Here is a 17,459-nt window from a genome sequence, read left to right as displayed (position 1 = left end):
GTGTGGGATTTAATGTACAAAGCACTACAGAGGGCATCTTAGAGATGCCCCCTGAAACCTAACCTACAATCCACATCTGGTCGGCTGCCTAGGATGCCACACCGCAGACATGTTGCTGGACCCCTGGGTGTAGAGCCCCCGCTCTCCTGGGCCTGCAACAATGCAAATCCTGGGCGAGGTGCTAGGTCTTCTCCCCCAGGATGGGCAGGGGGGGGAACCTTCAAAGGCATACCGCCTTTGTGAGCTTCTCCAGACCACTTGCTGTACCCAGCAAACTGGCCCCCATCGGTTCTGCCCCCCTCTCTGGCGGGAAGACTGGCTGGAAACCTCCCAGGTGGGGGAGGCGAGGTGAAGCCCATCTCCAGGCACTCGCCATCTTGAAGATGGGAAGCCCTGCCCAATCAGGACTATGCTACTGCCCCCCTCCCACCGGAGAGTGGCAGGATAGGGGGTGTACCCACCCCAGGGCAGGGACCCATTGTTCCCTGCCCTTTACCTACCTGTAACGCCCCTAAATCTAGTATTTAGGGGCACCCTGAACCTTCTTTCTTTAGATTCCAGATTCTGAAAAAACAAAGAGCAAGAAAGACCTGCCGTGCAGCTGCTAAGAGGAAGACACCAACTGCTTTGGCCCCAGCCCTACGGGCCTGTCGACCCTCGAACCTACTCCTGCTAAATTCCCGGCACCTCTTGTGGCCAGCAAACTCACAAACCCTGGAGAACCTGGCTACCTTGTGACTCTGAGAATCTGGGACTCCCATGAGCAGTGGCTCTGCTCAAAGCAAGTTTCTAACTCCTGGCACCAGCCCGGAACCGCAAACCCTGCACACTGCACCTGCCAAGTCTGGCCTGTGCCGAAGTGAACAAAGACCCCGAGGACGTCCCCCCCCCGCGATTGACCCCGAATCCGGCACCCAAGGACTCACCTTGACTCTCCTGATGACACCTGCAGCCTCAGAACCAGAGGACCCCCCCCCAATCGCGATCAACAGAGGGTATGATTTCCCGACACCAAATGGCACCCCTGCACCTGGCGCCCTGCAGCCCCCTGTGTCAGACTCCTGGGTACCTAACTATCCTCCAACTACCCAACTTACCTCTCGAAGTGGTGTTGGCACCTGAAGAATCTGCGTCCCAGAGTCTGCAGCCTTTGTTCATCCTGGAGCTTTCCCATTGAAATCCATTGAGTGCCCGAAGACTCAAAAGCACCCTGCACCCAGCCGCCAGAGTGGCAGTGTAACCTCTACTCCTACCTACTTCCCCATTTTCCCTGAGCAAGTGACCAGGAGCCCAGCTCACAGCCGCATGACCTGTTAGTCAGCAGCCACCAACCAAGGCCCCCCTGCCTCTCATAGGATAACATTGGGCCTAACTCACTCTGCACCCTGCCGCCCCAGTGCCGCTGAGGGTGTAACAACTGTACCAACCTGACCCTGGGAGACCCAAGTCTGTGCCCAGAACCTTAAACTCTGCCAGTAGAGTAGTTACCCAAAAGCCAATAACCCAATTTTCTTCCATAGGGTAAGATTGACTAGTTTCTTCTGAAATTTCTTATAAGTGTGGAGTTTCTAAAACTTAAAATATTCCCCTAAAATCACCCAAGTAACAAACGGAAATACTCACCTGCTATTAGAGGTCCCAGTGCTGGGTCTTGGTGCCCAGCACTGAGCCTGAAAAGTACTCACAACCATACTCACCAATAACCCAATTTTCTTCCATAGGAAATCATTGACTGTTCTGTGAAATTTCTTTTGTGTCGATTTTTGCAAACTATAAATATTCTTTAAAAATCATACAAACTGTGAAAACGTAATTACGTACCGGTTTTAGATTGAGGTCCCAGTACTGAGCCTAGGAGCCCAGCCCTGGATTACAAAAGTAACGAGAACATACTTTATCTGTAACTTGAATTTTCTGTCATAGGGAATCATTGACTGTTTTTCTATTACATTTCTTCTAAGTGTCAACTTTTAAAATAGCAAAATATTGCCTAAAAATCACAACAGTAACTAAAACAAATGTACTAGTTTCCAAGACCTGTCCCAGGACTGAATCTAGGATCCAGTCCTGGAATTAGAAAAGTAATCCTGAAAGTAATCTATTGCAAATAACTTAAAATTCACATTGAGCTCAATGTATTGTTTGAAATTGTGTTGCCTATTGCAGCAACCTGTAACTATTACCTACAAAAGTCAATTGCTTATTGCAAAAGTATTTATCTAAAGCCTCTCATTCTGAGAAAGCATATTTTGATACCTATTGTTGGTTCTAAAATTAAACCGTATATTTATACAAACCATTGGCCTAGAGTTCAGTTCTGAGTGTGTGAGACCATTTGCTGACTGTACAACAAATGCTTTATTCTTGATACTGCCTTACTGCTTGACCAAGCTACCACTTTAGAGAGTAAGGTGATATCTAACTTTAGCCTCTGCCAAACCTCTGGGGACTGGACTCTATACACACTAACTATTTGGGAACAGTATATACAGAGCCACTTTCTCACATCGTGTCCTTAGTTTTGAGGTTTTACCAGCCGATAATGGAACCTTATAATCCAGCCCTCGTATCTTTGTGGACCTGAGACACTAACGGATCCTTCAGCAAGGATTCCTGAAGTGGATAATGGAATGGAAGTCCAGACCAGGGGTTTTTGATTAACCCTGCCTTCCCTGTATCAAGGGGTATTTGTTTATTCTAAATATGGAGCAGTGAATGTATGGCATGTCAAGGAACTGGGTGGCATAGTAGATTCAGGAAGTCTGCTTGTAGGGCATGGATGAATTATGGCACTAGAATGAACCTTAAATGTAGCCAAGCACCTTAGACTCCGTACACACTGCTGGAGATTTTAATCCTACAGTACAATACAATATTGTAAATTTTTTTCATTTTAACATTAAATGATGAATCTCCTTTTCGAATACAAAGACCCATCCTCAAAATAAACTACAAATCTTCAATTAAACAAATTACTCCTTTGGATACTGTCCATTCAAGTTATGCCCAATGCATTTCAGTGGCTTTTCTAAACACATAAAAGTAATAACGCTCGTTTAATATTTTACAGCAACAATCTATTTCCAACAAGTTAGTGAGTTCTTAATGATCATGAAAATTATGTGCACTCTTAATATTACTTGGTGTGATGCCATGAAAGGTGAAGGAAAGATATAACGATAGCTTCAGAAAAGACTACATTGTGTTGCTTGGAAGTCCTCAATAATATTGTGCTGCCAGTGTTCATGCTAGCCAGATTTTGACAACCGTTGGGAACAAAGCCTGAATAAAACCACACCACACTATACATTAAAAACACTGAGTAGAGATCCTGGTAAACTATATTCCCACAAGTTAAACCTGAAACACTGCAAAAAAAGCATGGGGATCATCGCAACAAGCATGAAGTAGTGTATAATGCATATCATACCATTGTATGTTATTTAAATTAAAATGTAGTCTCGCACCTCCTGGAGTCCCCGGCACCTCAAATGAACGCGTCTGCTGTTTAATTTATCCGTCACTGACACTGTATTCTTCAACTTCAGAAGTGTCTAAAATGACCAGACCTAATCTCTGCGCATTACGAAGCAAGCAGTTCAATGCCACAATGAACAAGCATTTACAATGCAATGGTCTCGGCATTATTAAAGTTAGAGCTATTGGCATTGCTCATGACATTCTTTTTGTTTATGTTTTGGTTTTTAAACCATTTAAAGAAACGGAATTGTTATTTACAATTTCAATAGCTTAATCACTCTCAAATGCGAGACCTTTTGCATCTGCACCCACACCCAGAGCCACACACCCAGAGCCACCCACAGAGCCACCTACACACAGTTACCCACACACAGACAGACCCACCACGCATAGAGCCGCCTACCAAAAAAGTCACACACAGCCACCCACACACACAGACCCTCCCCCACACACATACAGACCCTCCCCCACACACCGAGCTACCCACACACATAGCCACCCCCCACACACAGAGCCACCCCCATACAGCCACCCCCACACACAGAGCCACACAGTAACCTCATAATTTAACACATTTACTTTTTTCTGGATCAACTGACAAACCCCTCAACAGGCTCTCTGAAGATTAAGATTTCATGAGTAATTATTTTTTTTACAACAGGAAGTGAAGTATAATTTGAAGGGAGGCAGATCCTAAATCTGAGAGCAAAATATATCCTGTTTTTTATTAGAATAACTTGCCAGACGCTGCTCCTAACATGGTTTGGTAAATAGAGGAGACATCCTTGTTTGGTTTCCATGGCAGCTTCTTATGCAGAGGCAAGGCTCACACACGTGACGGAGGGTGGGGGTGCAAAGCCGTGTCCATATGAGCCACTTCCAGGCTGCTCCCTCCCATGCTGTCAGTGGAATGTAGAGCAGACCAGCTGTCGGGGTTACGTGGGAATGAACACAAGTTAAAGGGCCATCCTTTCAAAGTATGCGCAGGCTTCAGGGTTCTCACGAGGGTTCAAAAGGTACCAGCAGACATGCAGTTAAAAGCGGTGCCTCTTTAAATGTCTCTCACCCGCTTGCCCTCTTCTCCCTCCTGTCTCTGGTAGGAGCCGAAGTTGGCTTTTCAACGTGCAGTTGAAGTCCTTTATTCACTTTCTCTCGAGGGTCTGGTCTGCCTAGATTTTTTTTTTAATGTAAATCTAGTCGAACCCATCGCGTTTATTTACACAGCGGCAGATTTTGCACTTTGGGGGGGGAAGGGGGGGCCGATGAGCTATTGTTTAATGATTGCAATGGGTTTACTCTCTCCCGGCTTTAAAAGCTCGAGCCGTTTTCTTTAAATATAGCGCCTAATATCAGGCATGCTCATTTTTCCATGAGCGCTAGGTTTTGACATTTCAGTGGGTTGAAGCACAGGGAGCTGTTGTGCTATGCAAAAGACAAAGGCATCATTTTTTGTAAATTATAATAATACGCTAATTTCCACAGCAGACAACGCAAACACCCTGGGGAGAATTTAAAACCTGACCATCGAACGTGCTATTCACGTTGCTTGCCTTGAACATGGAAAATGCATTATCCTGTACAGGCGAGTAAACATTTACTCACAACAATACACGGTTTTATTGGTCTGGATTTGGGAGCCGAAAGCAACACTATCACGAGCCTTGCACAAGTGGAAAGGGTATATATACGTCACCCGGGTTCACATTTTGTAGACTGAGGCGCAGTGCATCAGTGTGAATGAGACCGAGTGGTGGACCTCATGTGCGGACTATCGACAATCGATCTAAAAAAATACCACATCCACGACAGTGCCCACCACATCGCAGGTTAGGTATATATATTTGCTGACACATCTACGCACCATGCAATTTAGTGGTTACACTGATGTATGGTTACGTCGATGTAGGCTGTGACATTTTTGTCAAACGATAAGTGGTACTCTGTAGGGAATCTAGGATACTGTATGCACGGGCCACATGAGCATTAAAAAAAGATTAAACGGCTGTCATCCGTGACGTCATGTATACACCATGTCTACCACGGGTTAAACAAGACACAGAAGGGGTTCTGAAAGTGAAAGGACTTGAAAAAGCAAGAGGTGTAAAGTCACACAGAACACCACTGCCCGGCCTTTCGCCCCCGCCCTCTACCCCTTTACGCCTTCCCGTTTTCACGTGCACTCCCACCGGTGGCCCCGCCTCCACTCCAATCATATATACTTGGAACATACCACCCACCAGGCAGGCAACCAGAGCCAAATTTCGGAGGGGGGGGGGGGGGGGGGGGCTGAAAAAGATTTCGGGGGGGGGGGGGGGGTTAGTCTTCCAGCCATAGGCAGAGTGGCTGTAAGAAGGGGCGAAAAGGCAACAACAGCCTCATTACCGAGCAAATGGTCTTTTAAAGACCTGTGAAGTACTCGGGTGCGGCTGCAATTAGGCGGACGCCAGCCCGCGAGGCTGTCTCAGCCGGGCTGACACACATGACGGGGGGGGGGGGGGGGCTGAAGCCCGGTGAGCCCAATGGGTGTTGCGCGCATGCCACCCACAGAGCGAAAAGGAGGCCTCGTTTACATTTTAGTGGATACAGGACACGTGCCGCGAGGTGGCAGCTGTCCCGTCGCCTAGACATGACTGCATTCTAAACAGGGCGGGCAGGACACCCGTCGCTTTTTGCTGGATGATGACCCGCATATGCCAAACTCTAACACCGCTCTGAGCATGGTCGGAGTGCAATCCGAAGGAATCTCTCGAATGGAGCTTCAAATAAAACATTCTCCAATGCAACCTCGGCCTGTTCGGATTCCCAGCACCAAGGGGTCAGTTTAACGCACAGAAATAACATTTTTCCCATCGCAAAAGCGAGCCGTGCAGCGCACATCTCTGATTCACATACATCCAATTTGGGTGTCATAAATACCACGGGTATACATAGCTCTGGAAGCCAGGCGCTCTTTACATCTTAGTCGGGGGTGGTCTCATCAGTCAGTCATAGTCACTGGAAATAAATGCAATAAGTCCCTTTAGATGACACTCTGAGGTGACCAAGATTACCCTCTTGGTAGAGCAAGGTGAACTTTCCATTTAAAGAGCCCAGCTGGAACGAGGCCTGCAACATTTTAAAGCTCCCTTACCTCTCACACCCTCCAGGGGGCACCGTTGAGCCCGCCGGAATCGCACTAGCCTGAACGGGCCCTGTGGTGTAGATGTCGGTTCAGCAGGGACTGTACACATTTCTTGGCTTTGACACTTAGTCTACTGTAAGCTACGAGTATTAAACACAGGCAGTGCACTCTTAACAGGCACGTGGCGTCCGCGAGCGTGGCTAATAATAACTCCTATGTATTTATATTTTGCACACTCGGCGCTGCAGTGCACTAAACGGCAAACTTAACATGCCGCCCGCACTCCGGGGCTTGAAGGAACAGTCAGCTGATAAACAGCTGAAAGCAGCCTGAAACGCTGGGCCTTTAAATGTGCAGATGGCTATCGATTTCTAAGTCCTGGAGCCTGGCGCCACCGCTCCCTCACAGAGCCTGGCGCGAGAGTGCTCCTTCACAAACACACAAACAAGGCAGAGCAAAAGGCAAGCACACCACTGCCTTTCTCCGAGGCAGAGCAGAAATGTCTCGGAGAAACGCAGCGTCCATTTCGGATTCGGGGGCGTGTTTTGATATCTCCTCCAGCCATTGGCTGGAGGAGAGAATGAGACTTTCTGCAAAAAACACGCCCCTGATCCGAAAAGGACGGGGCATGATCGGAGTGACGGGACCTCTTCTCCAATGGCTGGCCAGCATTGAAGAGGTCAGCCAATGGAGAACAGGGGAGAAGAGGGGCTGGTTCAAGCCCCTCTTCTCAAAGTCATTAAATCTCTCGACTTCCGGTTCTGCCTTCGGCAGACCAGATGGTCCCGAGACCTAAAAACTACACTTCTTTCCTTACCTGTCTCGATTTCAATGTTCGAGGAAAAAAATGTGTAAAGACTACGCAATATTTCATTTAGTAGCAAGTAACAAGGACGCAAAACCGCAGATTGATCTAACTCTCATGAACAACAAATCCCATTAAGAAGCTATAGGCTCCTCGTACCTCCGTGCATGGTTGTCCATGTTTTAATGGTGTCTTCTGTATTCGTAATAAACATAGGACTAACTCAACTCATTCAGTTACACCCTCCTTATTAATTGCTAAACCAACCAAAGTCTCTGTTCGAGAAATTGCCAGATGTATACAAGACTGTATTCAAAACAAAAATAAAAGCCAAGATGAAACAAATTCCATGATTGGGTAGTTAATCTAAAAAAAAAAAAGAAAGAAAGCATCCTAGATGTAGAAAGATCACATACCCTATCACCCCTAAAGTGTATGTTCTACCATCCGGAACCTAACTGTATTCTTGCAGACCGGATTTCTCGTTCTGGCTTTGTATGCGACAGCTGGTGTTGATAAAAAAGTGTATTCAAAGTGTTATGTTCAATATATGTAAGGAAGCTATGTACATATCATTGAACAGAACACTTTGAATGAATGTTCTCAAAACCATCTGTCGCATACACACATCCACAACGAGAGATCTGGTCCTCAAGAATAGTTAATTTTTGGATAGTAGTACATAGAGGTGGCTGGGGATGTGATCTTTCTAAATCTAGGATTCTTTCATTATGTTTTTAGATCAACTACATAATCTGGAAATTTGTTTCATCTTGTCCTTTTATTTTTTTAATAGTGTTTTGTATAAATCTCAATTTCTCGAATAGAGGCGTTATTTAGCATTTGTAGATGAGGAGCATAACTGAATGAGTTGTGAGCGTTAGTCCTATGTTTATTACTTATACCGAAGACTCCATTAAAACGTGGACAACCGAACAGAGGTACATGGAGCCTATAGCTTCTGGGGAATTGTCGTTAACGGGAGTTAGACAGATCGAGCTGCAGTTTTGAGTCATTGTTGTTCGGTACTAAATGGAATATCTCGTAATTTTTTTTTTTATTCTTTTTTCAAACCTTGAAGTAGAGGTAAGGAAAAGTGTAGATTGTTCCGTTGTAGTAGGGTTAAACTGCTTGTTCCTTTACGCTCAGATGAGGTTTAACATCACTGTTTTCTTACACATCTGAAGTTGGGAGGAAACTGTAACGGACAGATTTAAACGGTAGACTTGTTCATTTGAGTTGCTCGGTGACTCCTGGAGGTATGCGACTCAACATTTTAATTGAAATACTGCATACAATGGTATGATGGGCGTTATTCTCTACTGAATACTTGTTGCGATCACCATGTTTTCTTTGCAGTGTTTCAGGTTGAACTTGTAGGAGTTTAGTTTAACACTATCTCTACTCAGTGAGTTTTTAATGTAGTGTGGTTTAATTCAAGTTTTTTTCCAGCTGTTAATTTTGCTAGCATGACCACTGTAACAGCACGCTATCATCGAGTCCTCACCTTTCATTTCTCTGGGAGCACAGGGGATACATTGGTTCATAATAGGGACTCTAGCTTCTCACTTTACAGGCATCACACACTAATATGAACAGTGTGCACATCATTTTCATGATCATTAAGAACTCACTAAGTTGTTGGAACTATTGATCCTGTAAAATATAAAAGTTATTGCTTTCATTTGTTTAGAGAAACCCCTGAAGAAGGGACAGTCTCTAAATGCATTGGGCAGAACATTCTTGACTGGAACAGTATCCAAAGGAATAATGTTTTATTAAAGATTTGTAGTTAATTTTGAGAATTGGCCTTTGTATTAGAAAGGGAGATACGTCCTTTAATAAGAACATGTAATGTCATAAAATCAGAATTTGTAACTATTGTACTATACTCTAGGATAAAATTTCCAGAAGTGTACAGAGTCCAAGGAACCAGTGGTACTTGGCTAAGTTTGATTATAATTTACATATGTTGGCAGCATATGCTTCAGTATCGCACAAATTGTGTTAACTTTAGATAAATATATTTTTAAGATAGTGTAAACAAGAGTGCACACTACAGAATTACTTGTTTTCCCACGAGTGATCCCGCCATTGCGATAGAGATTATGTTGAGTTCTAGAAACCATTGAATATATATTTCCAACATTCCCAAATTTCACAGAACATGAATGCCTAGAAATCTAACACTGTACTTAAAGGGTGGTGGAATGCATCTGTTTGATTGTGGAAGGCACACATTCGCTTTCTATAATTGCAGAGACCGGATTCATGCTTTCCTGTTGGATTGAAGTCTCATTTGCATATCTGATCTTGCTAAATATTTTATGAAGTAGAATATTTCAGAATGCAAATACTCATGTTCCATTTAAAGCCAAACGCGCACTATCCTCGAACGCCATCTGCTAGCACCACCAACTCATTCGAACCGCCAAAAGGACCTCCACCGAACGTATCGACTAGAACGCACACAACAGCAGAGCTCTTCAACATCGTGAAGGAACTCTCCAACCCCGGCTCTTGCACTACATCTTGCCGTCAAGACCTGTGTGCAACTCTCTTGCCACCTTCTTCCACCGCAAGATCGGGGACATCCACGACAGCGTCAACACCCAGACTCCCCCGACAACCGCCAGCAGCCCAGACCCACCGCCCCAGCTACACGGACCCCCCCCCCCCCCTGCTCTCCTGGAACCACGTCAACGACTGACACCATCAAAACCATGAACACCATCCACTCCGGCTCACCGTCAGACCCCTGCCCTCACCACATCTTCAACAATGCAAGCTCCATCGCACCCCAACTCTGGAAGATCTTCAACAGCTCCTTCGAGACCACCACCTTCCCGGACGAGCTGGAAACACACCGAAAAACGCCCTACTCGAGAAACCCAAGGGACCTCAAGAATTTCCAATCCATCTCCCTGCAAAAGTCATCGAAGATAGTCAACAGACAACTGACCCGCTTCCTCAGAGACCACCACCCTGGACTCCTCACAATCCGGATTCCGCAGCACCGAAACCGCCCTAATCGCCGCCACTGACTACATCAGGACCCTGCTGGACCACGGCGAAACAGCGGCCCTCATCCTCCTAGACCTCTTGGCCGCCTTCGGCACCGTCTGCCACCACACCCTACGCACATGCCTCCACAACACAGGAATCCGCGACAAAGCTCTGGACTGGATCACATCCTTCCTCACTGACAGAATCCAGAGTCTGCCTCTTCCATTCTGATTCGGAGCCACCAAGATCACCTGCGGCTTACCCCAAGGATCATCCCTCAGCCTGACCCTTTTCAACATCTACATGGCACAGCTCGCCAACATCGTCTGTGCGCACTACCTCAACATAGTCTCATATGCCGATGACAGCCAGCTGATCCTCTCCCTCACCTAGGACCCCGCCACCACCAAAACCAACAGAAAAGCATCCAACGCATAAGCACCGCACACCTCGTCCTCAACATCCCCGCCACAGCCACATCACTACCCACCTGAGACCTGCACTGGCTCACTGTCAACAAGAGGATCACCTTCAAGCTCCTTACCCACGCTCACAAAGCACTCCACGACGCTGGACCCACATACCTCAACAAACGACTGACCTTCTACTCTCCCAACCTCCAGCTGCGCTCCGCTGACCTCGCACTCGCCACCGTTCCACACATACACCGAACGACCACCAGCAGCAGATCCTTCTCCCACCTCGCCACAAAGACATGGAACTCCCTCCCCATCCACCTGCAACAGACCCAGGACCTGCTGACCTTCAGGAGACTCCTCAAGACCTGGCTGTTCAAGCAGTAGCAGTCCCCCACCCCTCCTTAGCGACTTGAGACCCTCATGGGTGAGTAGTGCGCTCTACAAATGCTTGATTTAAATTCAATAATTTGATTTCAGTATTTATAATGGAATATTGGGCAAAAAAAACACCTTTATTGGGTAATGAGGTCTCTCATAATATGGATTTGTGCTTTTTACTATGTCACTGAGTATTGCGCATAGGAGGCATAGCCGTGTTTTCTTGTAATTTGCTTTTATTCTGCTTTTTCAGTGCATGTCGTGATTGCAACCCCTGGAAGAATCCTGGATCTGATAAAGAAGGGAGTGGCAAAGGTTGACCACACCCAGATGATCGTATTGGATGAGGTAACCGCTCTAATCTTTACTTCTATTGTGATGGCATCTTGTGCGGTTTCCAAAGGCTACTGGTACTCAGTAGATGTTGTAGTAGGGTGGTTGGCTGCCAGGTTCAGATTCAAGTTAGTTTTTGCTGCGGTCTGTAGGCTTTCAGAGGCAGCATATTCTGAGCTGTTCTTTCTTTGCTAGTTCGAAAGCTTACTTTGAGAAGGAACAAAATGAGCTGGTCTACGAGCAGTGTTGGTTTGGGTAGAACTTGGTTGTACAGATCACTTTGTAATGGATTAAACCTCCGTTTACATTGGTTTTGCGGTGGCAGTTGTTTGGACACTGGCAACAGAGGGCTGTGCTCACAAGGGTATGCACTTTGTGCAGTGTTTTAACAAGCCATCTGTTGGCATGCAGAAACAAGTGTGCTTACAGATTCCTTTTTCATGTTGGTGGAAGTAGTTGTGCTTTGTGGGAGCCTTGCACATAGTGCACCCATTTACCACTTCCATCAGCTTTGAGAAGTTTTAAGTGGTTCTTTAAAGCCTCCTATCCCAGTGCATCTACAGTTGAACTTGAAGTTCTTGTGGCTCAAATTCTCCAGGTTTAAACGCAGTACTGTCCATGCCTTGTCGTCCTACAAAAGAGGCTTACTACTCTATTTGCCTATTTGCTTAGTAAGAGCAGGTGGGTATCTTGTGTCCCATTATGAATTCCATAGCCATCAACAAAGTCTCTGGATAGAAACTGCTTTAGTGAATAGGAATTCCAAATGTATCATTTGTCTCCATAGGCAGACAAGCTACTGTCTCAGGATTTCATGCAGATAATGGAAGAGATCATCTACACGCTACCCAAGTACCGTCAGATTCTTCTGTACTCTGCAACCTTCCCCCTCAGTGTACAGAAGTTCATGGTAAGTACATTGCTGTTGGCTGTGTGGTTACACTTTTTTTTATGCACGTCTGTTAAGAGCTCCCTTGTCACATTTGTCATTGAGGTATTTTGCCATTCGGGCTTAGCAAGATGAGCATACTCTGCATTTCTTTTTGTGCACTTTCCTTAACTTAGGTGTTCTACCTTGTGCACTGTTAATAATTGTGACAAGTTGTTAAAAACAAACCATGCGGCTGACCAATGTTCAGCACCTCAATTTCAAAGTAAATGAGTCCTTAATCTGTGTGAGAAAGTGGCTCTGTATATACTGTTCCTTAATAGGTACAGGGTGTACAGAGTCCACAGTCCCCCCCCAGGGTTTGACAGAGGTTAAAGTTAGATATAACCTTACTCTCTAAAGTGGTAGCTTGGTTGAGCAGTAAGGCAGTATCATAGGACAGTGTAAACCATTTGTTGTACACAGTCAGCAAATTGTCTCACACACTCAATAACTGAACTCTAGGCCAATGGTTTATATATAAAAAATATGCTTGTTTTATTTTAGAACCAACACTTGGATTTAAAATATACTTTCTCAGAATGAGATGTTTCATATAAATACTTTTGCAATATGCAACTGACTTTTGTAAACAGTTACAAGTGGTTGCAATAGAAAACTCTGTTAAACACAACAATGCATTGAGCTCAATGGAAAATTCAAGTTATTTGCAACAGATTACTTTTTAGATTACTTTTGGAATTCCAGGACTGGATCCTAGATTCAGTCCTGGGTCAGTACTCAGAATCAAGTGATGAAAGTCTACTTACTGTAATGATTTTTAAACCATATTTAGCTATTTTAAAAGTTGACTCTTCGAAAATATTTCAAAGAAAACAGTCAATGATTCCCTATGGAAGAAAATTCAAGTTGCAGGTACAGTATGGTCTCGTTACTTTTGTAATCCAGTACTGGGTGCCTAGACTCAGTACTGGGACCTTTATCCAAAACAGGTAAGTAATTGCGTTTTCAGATATTGTACAATTTTTTTTTTTTGAAAATTTTTATTGTGCAGAAAGAAGGGTACAAGCACGGGCCTACAACCGCCTTGGCCGGCCGCTAGTAGGTAAAAAGTTCAAACAGTGCAAACACAATGACTGGCCCACCGGGGCTCCGCACCCTACAGAAGCTCAGACTGCACATAAAGGAAAATCAGGATACACCCTTTTAACATAAATAACAACTTAAAACAAAAAGCGAGGCAAGAAGACAGATGGGCGTCGGACCACAGCAGGGGCACTTCCAGACCCGACCACCCGATGGCAGTCAAGAATAAGGGGAACTAAGAGGTAGGGGGGGGGGAGAAACGGGAATACCAAATCTATACTCAGATGTGCCAGATAAGTAAGGAACCATCCAGGATCAGGGGGACAAGGCTACCTCAGACGTTTCCACCAGGGGGGGGAGCACAAATACTTCCACGATACACATTCCACTGCCCCCAAATTCTACTCCAAGCCCCTGGTTTACCACGAGCCACATACAGTCTTTTCCCTGAACATGCACCAGTCCATGTTCTCCTTCCAGACAGACACGGTGGGGGGCCGCTGCGAACCCCAAAGCTGCGCTATGTCCCTCTTTGCTATCATGTTCCCCAGGGCCGCCCACCGAGTCTGGGCCGCGTTATAGTCATTGGGCTCCCACACATTCAGGACACAGCGACGCACCTCCGGCAACAGCGTGACCCCGGTGACTCGCCTCATAACCTCATGCACCTGACGCCAGTATTCCACCACCTCGCGGCACTCCCACAGGATGTGGAGAAAGGTGGCACTGAGCCCACAGCCACGCTTACAGAGCCCGTCCTCAGAAAACCCCATCGAGACCAATCGGGGACCCGTCACGTAAACGCGATGGAGAATCTTAAGCTGGACCAAACGGAGACGGGCCGGGATGGCAACCTCCTTAGGAGATGACAGCGCGGACTGCCAGTCCTCGTCGTCCAACTCAACCCCATCCCCCGTCCATGCCTCCCGTAGACGCACCAAGAGGTCAGCCCGATTATTTATCAATTTTTTATAGATCAAAGAGATAGTACTATCGGGAACGTGACCGTCTAGTATGCGGTCCTCAAGGGGCGAAGAAACAGGGACCGTGGTCCCTTCCCCAAAAACCGAGAGCAGGGCATGCCGAACCTGAGCGTAGCGGAAAAACTCCCTCACTAAGCTCATATTCGCTCCGGAGCGCCGCGAAGGTCTTGACCGCGCCTTTAACCCACAGATCCCCCACTCTGCTAATGCCGATCGTGTCCCAGTGCTCAAAGCCTTTCGTCGTCCAGAGGCTCCCCAGACGGTCTGAGGCGAACAAGGGAGTAGCACACGTTAAACGCTCACTCCAGCCCATCGCTACATTCGCCGCCTTCCACACCCGTACCGCAATCCTAGTAGGGCCCGTGAGGGTCCTACCAGCCGATCGGGAGTAAAGCGCTCTGTTATAATTACCGCCGGGAAGCAGGAATTTATCCATCTCATACGCCGGATTCAGACCAAGAGCATACGTGGCATGGTTAATTGCCGACAGTTGGGAGGCCCAATAGTACCGTCTAATGTCAGGAAGCGCGATGCCCCCGTCATACCAGGGGAGAGTAAGCTTTGCCAGAGCGATACGCGCCTGCCCGTCCCAAACCAGTCTCCTCTGCAGACTCTCCACCTCCCGAAAGTATGCCACCGGAATGACATCAAAGAAGTTCTGAAGTGCGTAAAGAAATCTGGGAAGGGACATCATTTTAAACGGGGCCGCGCGACCAAGCGGAGACAGGGGCAACTTACACCACCGAGCCGTATCCACCCTCAAACGGAGTGGAGACAGGAGGTTCTGCTCATAGCGGACCGCCGGGTCCAACGAAACATATACCCCCAGGTACTTAAAGCCGGATGAAGACGTTTGGATAGGAAGTAGAGGCGGCAAAAGGGGGAGGGCCACCAGGATATTGTACAATTTTTGAAGAATATTTAAAGATTGCAGAAATTGACACTTGGGAATATATTTCACAGAAAAGCAGTCCATGATTTCCTATGGAAGAAAATTGGGTTACGGGTAAGTACAGTTATAAGTATTTTTCAGAGTCAGTGCTGGGCACCAAGATCCAGCACTGGGAGCTCACCTAAGAGCAGGTGAGTAATTTCGTTTTCGTTACTCGGCTGATTTTTGGTGAATATTTTAAGATTTGAAAAGTCCACACTTAGAAGTTTCAGGAAAAAGCCAGTCACTGTTACCCTATGAGGAAAATCGGTTTACGGGTAAGTACTCGACTGGCAGAGTTGAGGTTCTGGGCATAGACTCAGGGGTCCCCCCAGGGTCAGGTAGGTACAGTTGGTTCACCCTCAGCGACTCTAGGGCGGCCGGGTGCAGAGTGAGTTAGGCCCAATGTTATCCTATGAGGGATAGCGGGGGCCTTGGTTGGTGGCTGCTGACTGGCAAGCCACGCGGCTGTGGGAGCTGGGCTCCTGGTCACTTAGGGCAAGTGGGGATGTAGGTAAGTGTAGAGGTTTCACTGCCAAGGTGTGAGAAAGTGCCATCTTTCTTGCATGGTATGCCCCCACTTTTTGCTGAATTGCTGAATGTACTTTGACTGGGTGTGCCCTGGACTCCTGCCAATCAGGTACCCAGGGCCTATGTTCCTTCCCTAAAACAAACCAAACCCAAATTGGCAAACCCTGGCCACATGTCAGCCCCTGGTAAATGGTACCCTAGGTATCCAGGGCCTTGTGACCAGGGAACGCCTCTAAGGGCTGCAGCACTCCTTGTTCCACCCTTGGAGGCCCTGTACCCTTGCAGGTTGAGTGTTTGGGTGCAAGACAAAAACAGTCGACATGACACACATCCCTGTGTAAAAAAAAAAATGGAAGCGTCATCTCCCGTGGGAGTAATGTCTCTTACTCAGCAGTCCGTTATTTGTAAAATTTCCAAAAATTGTACAACAACTGTTGGTGTGTTTGAAACACTTTCTTTAATTATTCTTCTGTGTGATATTTATGAAGTGTTCCTCCTATTTCACTCATAGTATTCAAAAACTGTTTCTATCATTCATCTTGTTTCTGCCCAATGCATTTCGGGCGGACCCTTCATCAGGGGACTTACGTTCTGAAAGCATTAAACATATTTCAAATAAAACAATGGAACACAAATGCAAAATATCAACAGACATTTACAATTTTCAGTAGAAGGTACTATCTTTCCTACCGTCCGGCGCCCTTTCCTTTTATCCTATGACACCTATGACAACTTGGCTATCTTTTCCGTTAGCACAACGTAATGAAAGTTGTAAATGTCTGATATTTTGCATTTGTGTTCCATTGAAGGGTCCGCCCGAAATGCATTGGGCAGAAATAAGATGAATGATAGACAGTTTTTGAATACTATGAGTGAAATAGTATGAACACTTCATAAATACCACACAGAAGAATAATTAAAGTGTTTCAAACACACCAACGGTTGTTGTACAATTATTGGAAATTTTACAAATATCGGAGTGCTGAGTAAGAGACGTTACTCCCACGGGAGATAACGCTTCAATTTTTTTGCTTTTTCTCGCCCTCTTGCCCAGAAGGGAGTTACTTACCAGGCACCCTAAATCAACGCAATTCAGATTACCTATTCACAAGGAGTGCGAGGATCCACATTCCAATTGGATTTTCAACACATCCCTCTGTGCCATGCCCATTACCTACACTGCCATGGCATACATCAGCCACCCCTCTAGCTGGGTGTCTTATGCCAATGGTGTGGGCACAGGCGCCCTGTGCCCCTACAGTGCCCAGGTCCATTCCTGAGCACTAAGTGCAGTGCTGCCGTTTAAGAGTACATGGTGCTGGGAGCGAGCTCCACAGCACCATAATGGCAACACTAAAGACTGAGAAGTTTGGTATCAAACTTCTCAGCACATTAAACCCACACTGATGCTAGTGTGGGATTTAATGTACCAAGCACCCCAGATGGCATCTTGGAGGTGCCCCCCTAAACCTAACCTACAGTCCACGTCTGCTCTGA

The 17,459-nt window shown here is 46.3% G+C and overlaps 1 protein-coding gene across 2 annotated transcripts in view; it reads left to right on the top strand.

Annotated features, from left to right (window-relative positions):
• The window catches only part of DDX6 (DEAD-box helicase 6), a 247,583-nt gene that overhangs the window by 59,239 nt on the left and 170,885 nt on the right, over positions 1-17,459 (top strand). For both annotated transcript variants that reach the window (XM_085645872.1, XM_085645873.1), the window contains 2 exons: positions 11,463-11,557; positions 12,330-12,452. In XM_085645872.1, coding sequence (XP_085501998.1) covers positions 11,463-11,557; positions 12,330-12,452 — 218 coding nt within the window. The remainder of the gene's footprint in view (positions 1-11,462; positions 11,558-12,329; positions 12,453-17,459) is intronic.

The sequence above is a fragment of the Triturus cristatus genome, chromosome 3_1 (genome assembly GCF_964204655.1).
Source record: "Triturus cristatus chromosome 3_1, aTriCri1.1, whole genome shotgun sequence".
In the NCBI taxonomy this organism is placed as follows: Eukaryota; Metazoa; Chordata; class Amphibia; order Caudata; family Salamandridae; genus Triturus; species Triturus cristatus.
This window is presented reverse-complemented; position numbering and strand designations above follow the sequence as displayed.